The sequence below is a fragment of the Sarcophilus harrisii genome, chromosome 5 (genome assembly GCF_902635505.1).
Source record: "Sarcophilus harrisii chromosome 5, mSarHar1.11, whole genome shotgun sequence".
Lineage (NCBI taxonomy): Eukaryota > Metazoa > Chordata > Mammalia > Dasyuromorphia > Dasyuridae > Sarcophilus > Sarcophilus harrisii.
Genome location: NC_045430.1, coordinates 186,889,995 through 186,908,629, shown reverse-complemented (window position 1 = coordinate 186,908,629; position 18,635 = coordinate 186,889,995). Strand labels below are relative to the sequence as shown.

The following is an 18,635-nucleotide window of genomic DNA, read 5'->3' as shown; positions in this document are numbered from 1 at the left end:
GGGGGGGGTAAGAGGTGAAAAATTGGAACAAGAGGTTTGGCAATTGTTAATGCTGTAAAGTTACCCATGTATATATCCTGTAAATTAAAGGCTATTAAATAAAAAAAATTTAAAAAAAAATTCACATGATATAGGAAATCTGTTTTCTCTTTCAAATTATGCTAGATATATTTTGTGACTGTAGTAAACTCTCTTCTCCTCTTTTGGGGGTGCCATACATCCTTTTTTATGCCTTGCTTGATGTCAGTAAGCATAAGATCAAAACTTTTATTTCAATTGTTAATACTTTCTAATACTCTTGTGTAATTTTTCTCATAAGTCCAAGGGAAAACTTGTTGAAGGACAGCCTGGAAGGAAGGAAGCATTTAGTAAGTGCCTACTTAGTACTAAAGGCTTTACAAATATGATATTTTATCCTCATAGCAATTCTAGGAGTAAAGTCATCAATTGTATTCTGTTCTACCAAATAAAATGCTTTTTAAAAACAGTTATGGAAGAAACTACTTTCTTCAGGCAAGATGTGATCAAAACTTTTTTATTTTAAAAAAGAAAAAAACCAGCTGCCTAAGTTTGGAGACATGGCTTCTTTTAGGAAAAACAATATCTCCCAGCCTATAAAGAATAAAACTATCTTGGACATACCAGCAAGCAGTGGGTGAAATTATGTGAGGAATGGGTCAGGATATCTATTAGAGCCAGGCATCTTCACAATGTCTGAATTGAGATCTCCAGTCATAAATCATCAGAGTTAGTGAGGCAAGGGCATGCATTTAAGGGTTACTTAAGGGTCATTCAAATTTGGTTGATTTTAACAGCTGGACACAATCTTCCTGGATATGGGAGAATAGAATGTGTGGGAAAAATAAAAGTACTGAAATATATGCTTCCTTGCTTCATTATCAAAAAGACTAGTTTAAGATGAAAGTAGCTAAGTTGCATTCTACATAGTTAACAAACAATAAGTACAGTGGGATCTTAGGTGCTCTATATATATCAATGAATTGTATGACCATAAATGTATGGCCTATGTCATTTGCAAAAGCCTGCTCATTTTCTTCATATACCTTCAAGATTATTTTTTTAAAAATTTGTATGGGAAAGTTGGCATATGGATAGCTAGTTAATTAATCTTTTGTTTACCTTTTTTTGTTTGTTCATGGCCCAAAACCATTCTTCTTCTTCTTATTATTATTATTAAAGCTTTTTATTTTCAAAACATATGTATGGATGATTTTTCAACATTAATCCTGGCATAGTTTTGTGTTCAAAATTTTCCCCTCCTCCCCCCCACCCCCTTCCTTAAATGGCAAATAATCCAATATATATTATACATGTTAAAATATATGTTAAATACAATCTATGTAAACATGTTTGTATAATTATCTTGCTGCAAAAGAAAGATCAGATCAAAAAGGAAAGAAAATGAATATGGAAACAAAATACAAATGAACAACAACCAAAAGAGTGAGACTATTATGTTGTGATCCATCTTCAGTTCCCACAGTCCTCTTTCTGGGTATAGATGGTTCTCTTTGTCAAAAGATAATTGGAACTGGACTCAATCATCTCATTGTTAGAAAGAGCCATGTTCATCAGAACATGGCCAGAAACTGGAAACTGAATGGATGCCCATCAATTGGAGAATGGCTGAATAAATTGAATGTTATGGAATATTATTGTTCTGTAAGAAATGACCAGCAGGATGATTTCAGAGAGGCCTGGAGAGACTTACAAGAACTGATGCTGAGTGAAATGAGCAGGACCAGGAGATCATTATATACTTCAACAATAATACTATATGATGATCAGTTCTGATAGACATGGCCCTCTTCAACAATGAGATGAACCAAATCAGTTCCAATAGAGCAGTAATGAATTGAACCAGCTACACCCAGTGAAAGAACTCTGGGAAATGAGTGTGAACCACTACTTAGAATTCCCAATCCCTCCATTTTTGTCTGCCTGCATTTTTGATTTCCTTCACAGGTTAATTCAAAGTCTGATTCTTTTTGTTCAGCAAAATAACTATGGATATGTATACATATGTTGTATTTAACATATACTTTAAGATATTTAACATGTATTGGTCTACTTGCCATCTGGTGGAAGGGATGGGGGGAAGGAGGGGAAAAGTTGGAACAAAAGGTTTTGCAATTGTCAATGCTGAAAAATTACCCATGCATATATCTTGTAAATAAAAAGCTATAATAAAAAAAAGGGCTGCTGCAAACTTTTTTTTCCATACATGGGTCCCTTTCCCTTCTTTAAGATCTCTTTGGGATATAAGTCCAGTAGCAACACTGCTGGATCAAAGGGGATGCACAGTTTGATAACTTTTTGAGCATAGTTGCAAATTGCTCTCCAGAATGATTGGATCCATTCTCAGAAGCCATTCTTACCAAACACTTTTTTATATTCATTAATGTGGAACAAAGACAGGTCTTCTGCTAGTTATATGCAGCCTCCTATTCCAAAATATGTCCTTTGTAATACCAAATTCTTTATGATTCTCAGAGACTTGAATATCTCTATCCTTCCTCCCTTTTGTACATGACAGTATCTATATTTTAGTCTAGGGAATTGATGCATTGGTGTGCAATATGTAGTTATGTGGATGTGTATATTTATATAAGTACATTCTTTTTGTTTATCCGGAAGAACTCTAGTAGTTTATTTAGGCTGGTTGGCTGTTGCCCTTAGTTCTCAAAGAGTGTCGAAATGACATTACACTGTGTGCAACTGTGGCTGATCAAAACGATACACTCAGAATGTTCTATCACAGATTGGACACAAATGGTTTCTGTGAACAAATAGTTTCCAAGAACATTTCTTCTCTAACTGAGCACCTAGTTTCTTCTGAGCTAATTAAATTCTGCTTTGCTCATAGAGTGTAACACCTTCTTTGATGAGGGCATCGCATGCTAAGTAGTCCTGTGCTAGTGACACTTGTGTTGTAAAATCAATTCTAAATTTAAGAAAGATGTTGAGAGTGTCCTTGTATCACTTTTTCTGACCGTCTTATGAGCACTTGCCATGTGTTAGTTCTCCATAAAACAATCTTTTTGACAAGCATACATTTAGCATTCAAACAATGCAGCCAGCCCAATGGAGTTGTATTCTTCACAATAGAGTTGGAATGTTTAGCAGTTTAGTTCCAAAAAGGACTTCAGCGTCTGATACCTCATCCTGCCAGGAGATCTTCAGGTTCTTCCTAAGGCAATTGAAATGGAAGTGATTCAGTGTCCCAGCATGGCGTTGGTATACTGTGCAGGTTTCACAGGCATACAACAATAAGGTCAACACAACGGTTTTGTAGACTTTCAGTTGGTAGTCAGTCTTCTCTCCTTTCTCACATTTTCCTTTGGAGCCTCCCCAATACTGAGATAGCTCTGGCAACGCGCATGTCAATCCCATTATCAATGTGGACATCCTTAGAAAGTATACTGCTAAGGTAAGCAAACTTTTCCACAGCATTCAGAACTCTACCATTTACTGTAATTGATGATTCCACATATAGATGGTGTGATGCTGGCTGATGGAGGACCTGTGTTTTCTTGGTGTTAATTGTTAGGACAAAATTATCACAAGCAACAGAGAATTGATTCATAATTTCCTCTTGGCTTTGGAGGCTGTATTGAGTATATGATCATCTGCAAAAAAAAAATCATGCCCCAACACTCCCTTCACTTTACTTTGACTTGTAGCTTTTTCACGTTGAAGAATTTACTATGAATGAGGCAGCTGACTTTGATTCCACATTTGTCCTCGTAGAAGGCATTTGACAACAAGGCTGAAAACATCATGCTAGTTCCAATGATTTTGTGATGAAGAGAACTATTACACCCAGATACAGGACTGTAGGAATTGAATGTGAATCACAGTATAACCTTCTCACCCTTTTTGTTGTTGTTCACTTGCATTTTGTTTTCTTACTTTCTTTTTTTGATCTGATTTCTCTTATGCAGCAAGAGAATTGTATAAATATGTTCATACATATTGGATTTAACATATATTTTAACATGTATAACAAGCAATTAGATTGCTTGCCATCTAGGGGAGAGGGTGGGGGGGAAGAAGGGGAAAAATCTCAAACACAAAGCTATGCAAGGGTCAATGTTGTCAAATTATCCATGCATATGTTTTGAAAATAAAAAGCTTTATTTAAAAAATCATGCTAAAAAGCATGGGAGTAAGTACACATTGTTGTTTCACTCTATTGGTGACTGGGAAAATTCAAGAGCATTGTCTATTGTCCAGAATGTAGGCAAGCCTGCCATCATGAAATTGTCATGCTATACTGATGAATTTCTCTGGGCAACCAAATTTTGACATAATTTTCCATAAACCCTAATGACTAATAGTGTCAGAAGTCTTGGTTAGCTCTACAAATGTATACAGATCTCTGTACTTCTCCTGGCATTTCTTCTAGAGTTGTTATGGAGTAAACACCATATTGATTGTGCTTTGGTCCTTCTAGAGTCACAAAGGCTCTCAGGTAGATGATCTTTTTCAAGGTGTAGGGTGTTATGGGCCAGAACTCTGCATATGAAACAAGGATTCTTACAAGGTGCTAACTAAGTGGAATTGATAAAACAATGGTTATCTAGTTTAGCTTGGTGATTAATTCTCTAGTTCAGTATGATTGATTTAATCTTACAACAAATAATGGTTCCCTAGTGATATAATGATTGGTTTGTACTCAGTATACTGAAAATGATCTAATTATAATAGAGCATATAAACTGGGACAAACTCAGCCAGGGTCAGACTCAGAGACACATTTGTTCCATTTCCCATCTATGTGGTGACTGGAGGCTGGAGCACAAGCCCTCGGACTCAGAGACAGATTCACTCCATCTCACGCCATCTTGGTGGCTGGCCTGTCCTCTTGCATTTCCTCCACTGAGACCAAGCTAGCCTGGCCCCCAGGCAAGGAGACAATAAAGAATTTGGACTTTAACACCTGGCTATTCTTGTGGGGATTACTCTGCTGAAAAGAAGGCTGCTCCACAGACCACCAGACAACCAACCAGAACACTACAGTAGGGTAAGCCTATCATGGAGAACTCTGGCAACAATCTTGCCAGCAATGACTAAGAGAGAGAGACCCCTGTGATTGTCATAGGACAATCTATTCCCTTTACCTTTATAAAAAATGGACAATGGAGGCATCCTTGAACACCTGGGACCTAACTTCCTCTTGTCATACAATCTAGAAAATTTCAATCAGCTTTTTAATGAGCAATGGACACCCCCCCCCCCCCACATACACCTTGTAAATCTCAGTTGGAATAGAATCAGCACCCAATGCTTTACTACATAAAAATAGCCTAATGGCAATCAAAACCTTTTCTTCCTCTGAACTTCAGTTAGGGAGCATTAATTTCAACTTGGGGAAATGGTCAATAGTTTCAGCATTGATTGATGGCAATCTATTGAGAATACTATGGTAGTGTTCAGCCCATCTCTCCAGTCCTTATCACCAATCAACATGGCACCATCAGCACTGAGTAGATAAGATAAACCATAGGTCTTTGGCCCATAAATAGCCTTCAGTGCATCATAAAAAACACTTTGGATTGTTACCATCAGCATAAAACCAAATTTCATCTGCCTTCTTACAAAGCCAAGAATTCTGCATTTCTCTAAGTTTCAATTGTGCTTTACTTTTGATGGATTTAAATTCTACCTTCTTAGAGATGGATGAATTATCCTGATGATATTTTTCATTTAGTAGCTTCTGAATTTTCCCTTCATTTTCATCAAACCAGTCTTGATGTTTGTGAGTATTCTGACTCAGATGAACAAAAGCAGTGCTGTATGTACACCAATTCTCTGAAAGCTACTCACTCCTTTTCTGCTTCATTGTTGCCAACTAGTAGTCTTTTTGCTTTGGAGCCACCACTTTTTTTGGATGCAAACAATCAGCTTGGAGAGGATAAGTCAATGATTAGTCCAGCACTCTGTACCATACATTATCTTGGTCATGCTAACATCCTGTCTGTCTCTTCTCCTTTCAGTCACATAGTCTATTAGATGCCAGTGTTTGCTGTGAGGGTGAATTCATGAAATTTTATTGCATTTAGGTAAATGGAATACAGTGTTGGTAATAAGAAGGTCATGAGACGCACCAGTCTTCAAAAATAAATGATCATTGCTGTTGCTGCATTCCTCCCAAGTACTCCCTGCCATGTCTGAAATTCTGAATCTACTCTAGCATTAAAGTCACCTAGAATTATAAGCTTATCTTCTTCTGGCACATTGATGAAAAGGGTTTCCAGATCTTCATAAAAATTTTTTTGACCTTATCAGAGTTCAGACTTGAGATGCAGTGGACGGCCTTCGTGTCTTTGATATCTACCCAATATCTAACTGGGAAACTGTCATCATATGGTCCCATGAGTTCATTTTAGGAAGTCCACTGAATATGTTGAAGGTATTCCTCTTATTCTCTTAATATCACAATGATTCTAATTTTCTGCTATACATTGATTATTTCTTGCTTTTGTTAAGTGATGTTCCCATCATATTTTGTATTACATACTTCTTTAATGGTCTTCATTATATTATTTCTCTTATGTAGTTTCCATTTTTCTTTTCTTTTTCTTTCTTTCTTTTCCTTCCTTCCTTCCTTCCTTTCTTTTTTACTGAGGCAATTGGGGTTAAGCGACTTGCTCAGGGTCATGCAGCTAGGAAGTATTAAATGTCTGAGACCAAATTTGAACTCAGGTCCTCCTGACTTCAGGGCTGGTACTCTATCCACTGTGCCACCTAGCTGCCCCTAGTTTTTCTTTATAATGTATTACATCTTGCTTACACTTATCATGTGTCTCTCCATTGTCTTTTACAAGATCACCAAATTAAAATTTTTAGAGATTGTAGCTTTTCATAGCTCTAGAAGAATTTTGGTATTAAAAAGACAGGTCATTGATCCAAGGAGAAAGTTGGGATCATTAACAAGAGCTTCTCTATAATTAATGAGGCTGTACCTCACACACTTGATATAGATACTATTACTTTGAATGTAATCAAAACCTTTCCAGCAAAGTACAATATTCCAGAACTTGTACTTTGAAGACCTTTTGGAATCCAGAGTGACTTGTGTGTCACAATAAGACTTTGTAATAGGATTATGTAGAAGTCAATAAAACCATGATGCAATTACTGAAATACAATACATTCTGTCTTTTTTTCCCTATTCTATTGTGAATCCAGTTCATTGTCCACTTGCCTGGTCTAAGGTAATTACTTATGGATGATTGGTATATACATAGTATAGAAGTTCCTCCATGTCTCAGTGCAGACTCTGCATATATTTGCCCTAAAGATGAACCTAAGCCTGGAGATATGATAGATTTTTAGATGAAGGCCAGTGTATATATAACCTCTAAGGTTCTTTATATTTATATAATATGTACGTCTGTGTGTGTGTGTGTGATCTTTAAGGTCAAAACATCTTGAATAATTTATCTTCAGGAACCTAGCCACTTCACTAAAAATAAACAATTTGCAAGAGTCTCACTGAGGGGGCTGACTACCTGCCCAACACAGGCACCTGGGAAAATTTGGCTGAGAGCTTTCTTGATTGGCACTAAGCCTTCTTTGTCTAAAGTAATACATAAGTTCTTTAAAGCAGAGTCTCTTTGGAATCTCACCTATGAAGAGAACAATCTGTCTGGGACCTTCCCAATTGGGACCCTGAAAGCTGTGACCTGATATTCTCCAGATAGTTGACTCAGGGGTGTTTCCCCGAATTGATGATGTTTTTCTTTCAATATTATTACTTCTATTTCTATCTTTGCTATTACGCTTTTCTTTATAATATTACTATTGTGTTGTTGTAGTTGTACTATTCCACTTTTATTGTAATCATTAAACTATCTAATTAAGCTAAAAGTGGTGATATTGCATGAGTGAATCTGAACCACATACATACACATAATCCCTTAACCAGACAATGGATGATCTCTTTTGATTGTTCATAAAAGTAAATATCTTAATCAAGACAATAGATATTCCTCATCCATTTGTTTTTTCCTGGGTAAATAGATCAAATTCTTTTGAATAATTACAGCTGTCATTTAGAAACCATAATTCTAAATTATTTGTCAAAAATACAAAGTTAAGTAGAACTAAAATGTCAATTCTTCATTTTAGGAAATGACAATGTCAAAATTTTGCTCCTTTAATTCTGGTCATGTAGAAGATTCCTACATTAGATAAATGAAAATGAAATGAAATGACATGAAAAACAAATTACTAATGAAGTAAAAACTTTAAAAGGATATTAATTATTACATATAAAGGGACAGCTAGTTGGTATAATGGATAGAGTACCAGCCCTGAAGTCAGGAGGACCTGAGTTCAAATCTGGTCTCAGACACTTAACACGTCCTACCTGTGTGACCCTGGGCAAGTCATTTTACCCCAATTGCTTCAACAAAAAGGAAAAAAATATATTATATATAAAATGTGAATCTTATTATGGATTTCACTGTATGGTCAAAAGTACCTAATATAGTCTATGAATGTGCTGGCATTAGGGACATGAAGATCAAACAATCCCTAGTCGTAATATAGTTACATTCTATGTTGGAAACAATATGTATAAATATACACAGAATAAATGTAAGGCAATTAGAAAAAAGAACACTAGCAGTTGGGGTGAGTAGAAAATCCTTCATGTAAAAGGTGGTATCTGAGCTACATCTTGGCATCAGTGCCAAGAAGAAGGGAGGCAGGGATTCTCTGGGGTGAAGGTAGGAAAGGATTGTAGTCTGAGTATGGAATATGCCTAATGCAATGGCACAGAGCTGGAGGATGGAGTGCCATTTCTGAAGAAGAAAGACAGATTCAATTTGTCTAGACTATAGAATACAGAAAGGAGAGGAATATATGATGAAGCTGGAAAGGTAAAGAATGATCTTGTCATAAGAGGTTTCAAAACCAATTGAGGGACTTGTTTCATCTTAGAGGAAATAAGAATCCACCAGAGTTTTAATGTGTAGGGGAATTATACAGTCAGATTTGTACTTTGGGAAAATGACTTGGGCAGTTGTACACAGGATAGATTGGAGGAAGGAAGCAGAGATACTAATTAGGAGTCATTAACATAATCTAGGTGAGTGGTAGTAAAAATTTAAACTAAGATAGTGGCCATGAGAGAATGGATCAGATGCAAGAAATGTGAAGGTTGAAATGTTAAAATTAGGCAAGTGACTGAACATATGGGATAAGGGAAATTAGCTGAAACCTGGAACACTAGAAGAATCATGGTGCTTATCTTATAGACATAGATAGTAGGTTTGACATAGAAGTAGGTTTTTAGGGAAAAATAATTAATTTTGTTTGGAACATGCTGAGTTTGAGAGATCTCTCTAGCATCCAATTTACAAGATGAAACAAGACCAAAGCTGAGTAGAGACTAGAATGTGATATCTATCTATCTATGCACACACATATGTAAAAAATATATAAACATATGAGAAATGTAGCACCATGTGTGAAGAAGAAAGACCGATTCAATTTGGTTAGACTATAGAATTCAGGAAGGAGAGAAACATATAATGAGGCTAGGAATGTAAAGAAAAGCCGCATCATAAAAAGTTTAAAAACCAACTGAGGAATTTTTGATTTATCTTAAAGGAAATAAATATATTATATGTAAAATATATAATAAATATATAAGTATATATGTGAATTATCTGCATATAATTATGATAATTAAACTCATGATTACTGAGGAAAGAAAGTAAAAAACAAAGAGGAGAGAGCCAAGACAGAACCTTGGAGAGCACCCACAGTTTGTAGGCATGATATATAACAAACTAGCAAAGCATACTGAGAAAAAGCACCACAAGAAAATAGTGTCATGAAAACTTAAGAGGAGAATATCCATGATTAACAGTATCAAAAAGTCAGAAATCTCAAAAAAGATTAAGTCTGAGAAAGAATGTAAGATATTTCAATGGAGAAGAAATTGATCACTTTGAAGAAAGCAATTTTAGTTAGATGATGTGACTGGAAGCCAGACTGCAAGAAGTTGAGACGTGAACTAGGGAAAAATGAGTGAAGGCTATGTAGATCAATAGATTTTTTCTAGGAGTCTGAGAGAGAAAAAGAACATAATTGCTTGAGATGATATTAGGGTCTAGTGAAATTTTTTTTTTAATGATGTGGGAAATTTGGGCATATTTGAAGGCAATAATGAACGTAATATGGGGAGATAGTGAAGATTAGGGAAATGGGGAATGATTGAGGGGACCATCAATAAGAGAAAATGAGAAGAGCATACACAGAGAAATTGACTTTTTTTTCAAGAAGAAAAGTCACTTCATTAGAGACTGGAGAAAGAGATCAGAGATTAGACAATGATGTTGATAGGGTTTTGAGATGAAGAAAAGAGGAGAGGAGAGAGCCAATGGCTTCATTTTCTTAGTAAGATAAGACGATATTCTTTTGAGAGGACAGAGGGACAGATTTCACAACTTTCTAGAGAGAAGTGCTGGGAAAGTTTCTATGGGGAATGATATAGGAACTCAATTAGAAAAGAATAAGCGGAATAAAAGAGCACACTTGAGGTTAGATAATATGAATTTAGAGAGCATTCAGTCATCCCAGGAGTGTGACTTCCTACAACTCCATTCAGCAGCCCACAAATAAAAGGAGAAGAGACATATTTGGGAATAATATAAGATTTAATTTTGGCAAGGAATGAGTGATTGGGGAAAGAAAATGGGGTAGAATAAGGAATTTAAGAATAGAGGACAGTGTGATGAAGGTGTGACCTGATACAAACATTTTGTAGAGCAATTTGGAACTATGCCCAAAGGGCTATAAAACCATGTGCAACCTTTGACCTAGCAATACCACTATTAGATTTGTATCCCAAAAGAGAAAAAGACAAAAACAAAAAGGACTCATATGTACAAAAATATTTATAACAGATCTTTTCTGGGGGCAAAGAATTGGAAATTGAGAGAATGACCATCAATTGGGGAATGGCTGGACAAATAGATTACTGTTGTATTACAACAAACAATGATCATTATGCTCTCAGAAAAACCAAGAGCTCACACAAAGTAAAATATACTGTGTCCAAAGTAATAGCAATACTGTAAAATGCTCAATTGTGAATGACTTAGCTAGTCTCAGCAATACAATGATCCAAAACAACTCTCAGAGACTTATAATGAAAAATCCTCTCCATCCCCAGAGAAAAAACTGATGGTGTCCGCATGTAGAATAAAACATATTTTTAAACTTTAAAATTTTTCTTTTTTGGTCTGTTTTCTTGTACAATATGTCAATTATGGAAATGTTTTGCATGACTACACATATATAACATATATCAAATTGCTTACCTTCATAATGAGAAGGGTTTGAGGAAAAGGGATTGGGGGAGAGAAATAAACTCAAAGTTTTAAAAACAAATGTTAAAAATTGTTTTTACATGTTTTTTACATGTAGCTGAGAAAAAAATAAAATACAAAAAGGAGTAAAAAAAAAAAATATAGGAAAATATACAGTTCAACTGGCTAACATTAACATAAGAATTGGGAAAGGAAGAGAGTTAAACCAGATCACATGGCCTGAGAAATGCATTGAGGAATGAAGGAATTGGAGATTACAATGGGAACAAATAGTAGGTTTAGGAAGGAAAAGGTGTAAGAAAAAAAAAATGGTGCAATAGAAGATTGTGGTTAGGGTTCCTTAAACATATTGAACTCATCTTATATATTTTAGTGTTTCTATACAGAGGTTTAGGCTGTGGGCAAACCAGGTGGCCTATGGGAATTTCTATTTACCTTTAAAGCCATTGGCATCTCTATGATGTAAAGATCAATATAATCAAGTTGAAGATTGTTGAGTGTCTTCTCTAGAGTTGGTCGTACCATCTCTGGGGTAAAGTAAGTAGACCATAACTGAAACAGAAAAAGGAAAATGATGAAACAAAGTTATCTAATATAAAAAATTCCACCTTTCATAATACCTGATGGAGTTAAATAAAGATAAAATAAAATTTTATCTATTTGTCAGAGAGCAAATAGATTTAAAGAATGCACATGGGTCTCTAAAGAAAGTTTGATCAAATTTGTCTTTGCCTTATCCTGAATGGTGTCAATGTCTCTAATGCCCTGGCCAACTGTTCACTTTATATGGTGTTGCTGGTGAAAAAAAAATCATTAATTCAACAAGCTTTTGTCAACTTTCCTATATATTACAAGTGGTGCTAGGTGTTGCGGTTTTAAAAATGAAAACAAAACAGTTTCTTTCCTCAAGAGGTTTATTTTTTTTCAGTAGAGTAAATAGAATAGAAAAACACAGACAAAATATTTGCAAAGTAATTTAAATGGAGAAAGCACTAGAAACTAGAGGGAATGGTCCTTGTGTAGTAAATGGCACCTGAGCTATGCATTGAAATAAGTTACGGTTTCCATAATGAAAACAGAATATTCTGGGAATGGGAGACATAGAGGTAGGAGATGGGATGTTTATGTTCAGGTAAATCAAGGGACTAAACAACCACAGGCTTTATGAAGATAAGCAACTGGTTGGTCGATGAAATCCTCACATTGGCCTTAGAGTGTGCACAATTAAAGTTGGCTAACTATGTAAAGAAATGAACTTTTGGTTAACTACTGAAACAGAAAAAGGTGAGCATTTGAAAGACACTACTTAGCAAACTTCTGTCTCCCTTTCTCCCAAATGAGAGAAGATATGCTGTAAGCTTTTGGCAAGAGAAGGGGAGGGAGATATCTGGGCTTTTAATCTAAATTTAAATGTAGGAAAGGACCCACATTTAACTGTGAATATAGTTCTCTTGTTCTTTGAATCTGTTCTTTCCTGTTCTTAAATGAAGATGTATCCATCCAATTAGGTTACTATCTTCGCAGATTTGAAAAGTTGAGAAATTGAATCACCAAAAGTCTAAGTCAAAATTTTTGGACACCTGAAGCCAGTAAGAAGTTCTAAGATACCTAATTGGTCCAGTTGAGCACTGGATTTGAAAGCAGCCAAGAGAACGATGATGATACTTCCATTGGCTACATTATATTTGGAAGTGAAATCCCTAGGGTGAGTGAATACTATGTAAAAATTGTTTTATATAACCCTCCTCTCCTAAAGGTAGAAAAGAGAAGAGAGTGTGCCTCTGGATGTTTGTACTTATTTTATCTTTTCAGTTAACATTTCTTTATAAAATCTAAGTGATGTTAATTGATTAGATGATATTTGGATGCTAATCACTAGTAATTGACATTGGACAGATCACAATGGAATTGAGATCTAAGGCTGAAGCATTAGAGAAAAATCACTTCCTCAGATTTTCTGTCTTCACCCAACTTTAGGTCTCCGAGGAAGAGATGGATCATTGCTCTGGGAGACTCAACTTGTCAGTCCAAGTGGAACATTCTTAGTCATTATAAAGATTTCATAAATGATAAGTGCATTAAAGGCTTATCATAAGGCCTCCTTTGTCATGAACTGATAATGCTAACATATTAGAGAGAAGAAAGAACCCTTGGAAAGATGAAATAAATAAACTAGGAAAGAAATCAGGAATTAAAAAGTTCCCAAGGATATGTAAAAATAAATGAAGTTATATAAAGTACGAAGCTATCAAGGTAAAGATAATAACACAGAAAATTTCTGTGAGAAATTCTGCATGACTGGAGTTAAGCAGTATGTTTAGGTTTTTTTCCCTCTCATACAGGGAGAATTTGGATTTCCTGAAGGAAAAAAACAACAATCTCATGCTCAGTGAAAAAATGAGAAAGAAAAACACTGATGTGTTCTTGGAGATCTATTGCAAAATAAAGAGAAAGATACCATCATGTCAAGAAGTCTGGAGGCAAAGATATGTGGGGAAGAAAAGAGAACAAATAATAAGGCTCTACTTTTTGCCAGGCACCGTCCTAAAAACTCTATATAAATATGTTTACATTTGGTCCTCACAACAACCCTAGGAACCAGATGCCATTGTTATCTTTATTTTAAAATTAAGGCAACTGAGGTAGACAGAGATTAAGTGAATTGTCCAAGAATTGCTTCATAAGTATCTGAAAGCAGAATTGAACTCTGCCAGGTTCTGTGCCCTATATACTTAGCCATCTAGTATCTTGAAAAAGAAAGTAATCATCAGAGACAATGGTACAAGTGGCTATCTAACACATGTATGTCTAAAATGTGAATTAGTAGACGGGCTATCTCTATGGAAGCAATAATATTTTGGAGAACTAATAAAAATGCATGAAAATGACTGATCTCTGCTTACATCTACTGATTCTCTTGGAAACAAATCAGAAGCAGCTTATCCCTGGTATTTGTCTCGTGATTTTGCTCTCTGGGGTTGAAAATGGAAAGACTTTGCCACCCAGGAGGTATTTTCATGTATTCTAATAGAAGTCCATGTTTTGATAAGTCATGCAAAATATATTTATCAGATATGCAAATATCACAAAGCTGAGAAAGAATAACAGATATAGTGGATGAAAGAACTCCTCTTTGAAATGATCTGGAAAGGTTGCAGCTTTATCACCAAAGATGAAATTTAACAGGAAAATAAATTCAAAACCCACTGTTTTTGCTCTAAATTCTAAAGTATGCAAGTGCAGAACAGACATATTAATTAAATATTGTGACTTGCCAGAGACTACTATATGAAAATCCATTTATTCTTCTGTGATTGACTTATAGTCTTCATAGCAGTGTAGTATTCTAAACCAGAGGAGACATATTTGAGACACATGCCAGTGAAGTTGAACCAATTTAAAATGTAATTGAAAATGTTTAACAAAATAAATAGGGCAACTATACGGCACGGTATATATAAAGCACTAGCCTTGAAGTCAGGAGGACTTGAGTCCAAATTTGACCTCAGATAACATTGATTAGCTGTGTGATACTGGGAAGCTCACAACTGCCTTATAAAAATAAACAAAAATATAATACAACATAAATGATGTTAATTTGTGGTTTTCTATGGAATCTACTTCTTTTTGAGATTGATATTATGGTTCTAAATTTCTTCTCTTATATCTCCTATTTTCCTCTACCATACAAGCAAAGTATTATGTCTACTACTTAACTGAGAAAAGAGAGGCCATTTATTTTTCTCATCTCTCTTCTAGATTTCTCTTCCTTTGTTGCATCCTCTAAAGAAAAGATGCTATAACTTCCCGTCTGTGAAGGAACTGAGAGAAGTAAAACACCAAATGGTATATGGCAATTGAGTGAGCTGAACTGACTCCATTTTATGACTCAATCCTAGCTCAAACTGGAGCTTGTTCAGTTCCCTTTCTATTCAATTATGGGTCCAGTCCAATTTCTGTCTTATGAGGAAACTTTATTTAATTGTGGGAATTGTGAGAAAACTTTATGACATGCTTTAAATCTTGTCTTGCATAGTTGGGAAACTGGGCCACCTCTGCCTGCTGCCTAAAGACTCTTAACTAAGGACCTAGTTTATGCTGACTAGAAACTTGGTCATATCTGAAGAATGATGCAAGGAATTTTCTCACAATTATATATTTCAAAAAGCTTATGTATCTTATCTGAAAACTAGTCCCACATTATGCAATCAGTTATTATTCCCATATTCTTTGATCATTTCCAAACACTTGTGGGAATTGTATTTGTTTGTTTTTTTCTCTTCCCAACTTGAAAAGTTCCTAATATTTCCTAATTAGAAATCAGGTCCCCTAATGTTGTATCCTGGTTAATTATTTCCTTTTAATTAATTGATCTTATTTGCTTAATTGCTTTAATGTATAAAAATCTGTCTCTCCCTATATTCATGATTCATTCCCAAAGCTGAGGAAGGGGACTGGTCCCCTTGGACCAGTTGAGCAATTGAGGTACATTTCTTAATAAATTGATATTTTTGGAAGCTTGAACCTCTGTTTCTATTATTTGACTTATCACAGTTTTTGGTGACCCAAACAAGATTGAGTAAATACATTGACCTCTGGACTAATAGTCTTCTAGAAACATCTGCTGGAATATTATATATATTTATAAAATTATTATTATACTTTTTATTTACAAAACATATGCATGGGTAATTTTTCAACATTGACCCTTGCAAAATCTTCTATTCCAACTTTTCCCCTCCTCCCAATCCCCTCCCCTAGGTGGCAGGTAGTCCAATACATGTTAAATATATTAAAGTATACATTAAATCCAATATATGTATACATACTTATAGTTATCTTACTGCATAAGAAAAATTGGATCTAGAAAGAAAGAGAAAAACCTGAGAAGTAAAACAAAAATGCAAATCTGCTAGAATCTTCCAGTTAATCTTTCACTAAGAAAACTGCATGTGAAAGTCCAACTCTTGCTTTTGATCCCTACATCTTCCAAAATCCAATACAGTTTTAGTTTAAGCTCAGAGTTAAAATTTAACATATATGATTTGTTTAGATTAACTTTAAATTTAGGAATAAGTTTGTCTCACAATTGAGGGGTTCCATAAGGGGAAGGGATTTTAGCATTAAGGTTAAATTTAGTATTAAATTAAGGTTAAATTTAAATTAAAGATTAGGTTTTCACCTGGTGAAGAACAATAGTAGCAACATACCAGTGGGTTTCCCCTTGAATGGATTTTTGGTAGCATGGACCAGGAAATGTTCCCAATAGTTACTAGAATGAGTACATAGTACACTATTGGGTTATGTAACATCTTGCATAAGAGATTCAAGTAGTAATTTGTTTGTCCTTCCTCCTACTTTCACCCCCCTCCCCCAATTTAGCTCTTTTCATTACTACAAATTGGATTGTTGACTATCACATACCTTCCATCACATTATGTTCTATCCCAGGCCTCTCTTTACTTGTTTCCTCCTTTGCTGTGGACATCCCTCAAGGCTCTGCCCTGGGCCCTCTTCTCTTCCCTGTTTTTACTTTTAGTTTTGATCTGATTAGATTCATGCCATGACTATATAAATGACCCCCAAATCTGTATAACAAAACCTTATCACTTGCCCTTGTCTATTACTTGACTATCTCTGTCTGCTCAAGTTCGACATGTCCAAAATAGAACTCATTGTATTTTCCCAGAAACAAATTTGAGTGAAACAAAAATGAAACAAATTTTCATGTCTATTTCAATCTTTTTAATATCTTTTAAGATGAGTAAAGTCCCTTGCAATGTTTGCAAAATTAGGTCTCAGTGACTATATAGGGAAGGCCAGAATCTGAAACCATCCCTAGATGCTATGAGAGTAGAAGACTTCAAGGACTCTCCTGGTCAGTTCATGTATCAAAGACCTCCGTGATCTTCTTTGCTTATGCTTCACAAAATAATAGTAGGAAAAGTAATTACTTAACCATTTGTACACACTTCAGTTTGGGAAAATAGCTAATTCTTACAAAAATGATTTCCTTTTCAACCCCTTACTCCATATCGCTATAGATTAAGGAGCAGATATTGACAATTTGATTCATCATAAAGCATCCGTTGGTTTTACCTGCAGTAAGAAAGTGGGATTTAGAGTTATGACATTAAGTAAATTCAAAATATGTAAAGTTTGAAAATGACAGACTGACATCTCACAAATATATTAAAATACAAACTCCTTTATTTCTATGTGATGCAAAGTAAAGGCAGAGATTTTTCTGAAGAGCATATTGATTCTTTGAAGCAAGGGGTAGGGGAGATGAACCAGCAGTTAAAAGCTTGACAATAACTTCATAAGTTAGGGAGTATTTCCAATCCTATTCATTTCATAGTTTTAAGAAGTTACGAGTTATCTGGTCTAACCCTTTCATTTTTCAGCTGAGAATACTGTAATCTATGAAAAGTTAAATGAGTTAGTCAGGGTAGCATTTTGAGTAAGTATATTAATCCAGAATTCAAATCCCAGTCTTTTATTAGTCCCAAATAGAGAACTCTTGCTTCTGTAATACAATATATTTCAAAAAGATATAGCCATACTACATCAGAAATGATGGATTCAGGAATTAATCTTTACTTCATAAGATTGAAGCATGTTTCATTCCTTTTACAAAAGAGAAAATGGGGTTTTGGTGCAGAATGAAATATATGTTGTCAGACAAAGCTAAAGCATTGATTTGTTTTAGTTAATTTTATTTTATTTTTTGTTACAAGGCAGGGCCCCAGTGTGTATATGAGAAAGAGAGAGAGAAAGAGAGAGAGAGAGAGAGAGAGAGAGAGAGAGAGAGAGAAAGAGAAACAGAGACAGACAGAGAGGCAGACAGAGACAGAGACAAAAAGACAAAAATGAGACAGACAGACAGAGGGGTTATTGCAAAATAATAATAATGTGGGGGGAAAGAATCAATAAGTCATTGAAATTAAAAGAAAATTTTAATGATATTTTTGGGCAAGGTGAAAAATGTCTCATTCTTCCCTCCATAATTTCTCTGATCTATCTCCCTTTTATTTCCTGCCCTACCTCCTACCCCTAATCTTCAACTTACCTAGTTTACAAGTTTAGATTTTCAAATTACATTTTTAAAAGCAAAATCACCTATGAATTCAGACCTTGAATCTCCCTTATATTTAGAGGGGTGAATATTCCCCATTCCAGCAATACTTGTGAAGAAAAGATTAAAAGAAAGGATAAATCATTCCCTTACATATAAAATAATAGTGATATGGTAGGAAAATTA

At 35.0% G+C, this 18,635-nt stretch overlaps 1 protein-coding gene across 1 annotated transcript in view; it reads right to left on the bottom strand.

Moving 5' to 3' along the window:
• Nucleotides 1-18,635, bottom strand: part of AKR1D1 (aldo-keto reductase family 1 member D1) — a 71,680-nt gene that overhangs the window by 39,609 nt on the left and 13,436 nt on the right. Inside the window, exon 3 of the mRNA XM_012551055.3 lies at nt 11,807-11,923. Coding sequence (XP_012406509.1) covers nt 11,807-11,923 — 117 coding nt within the window. The remainder of the gene's footprint in view (nt 1-11,806; nt 11,924-18,635) is intronic.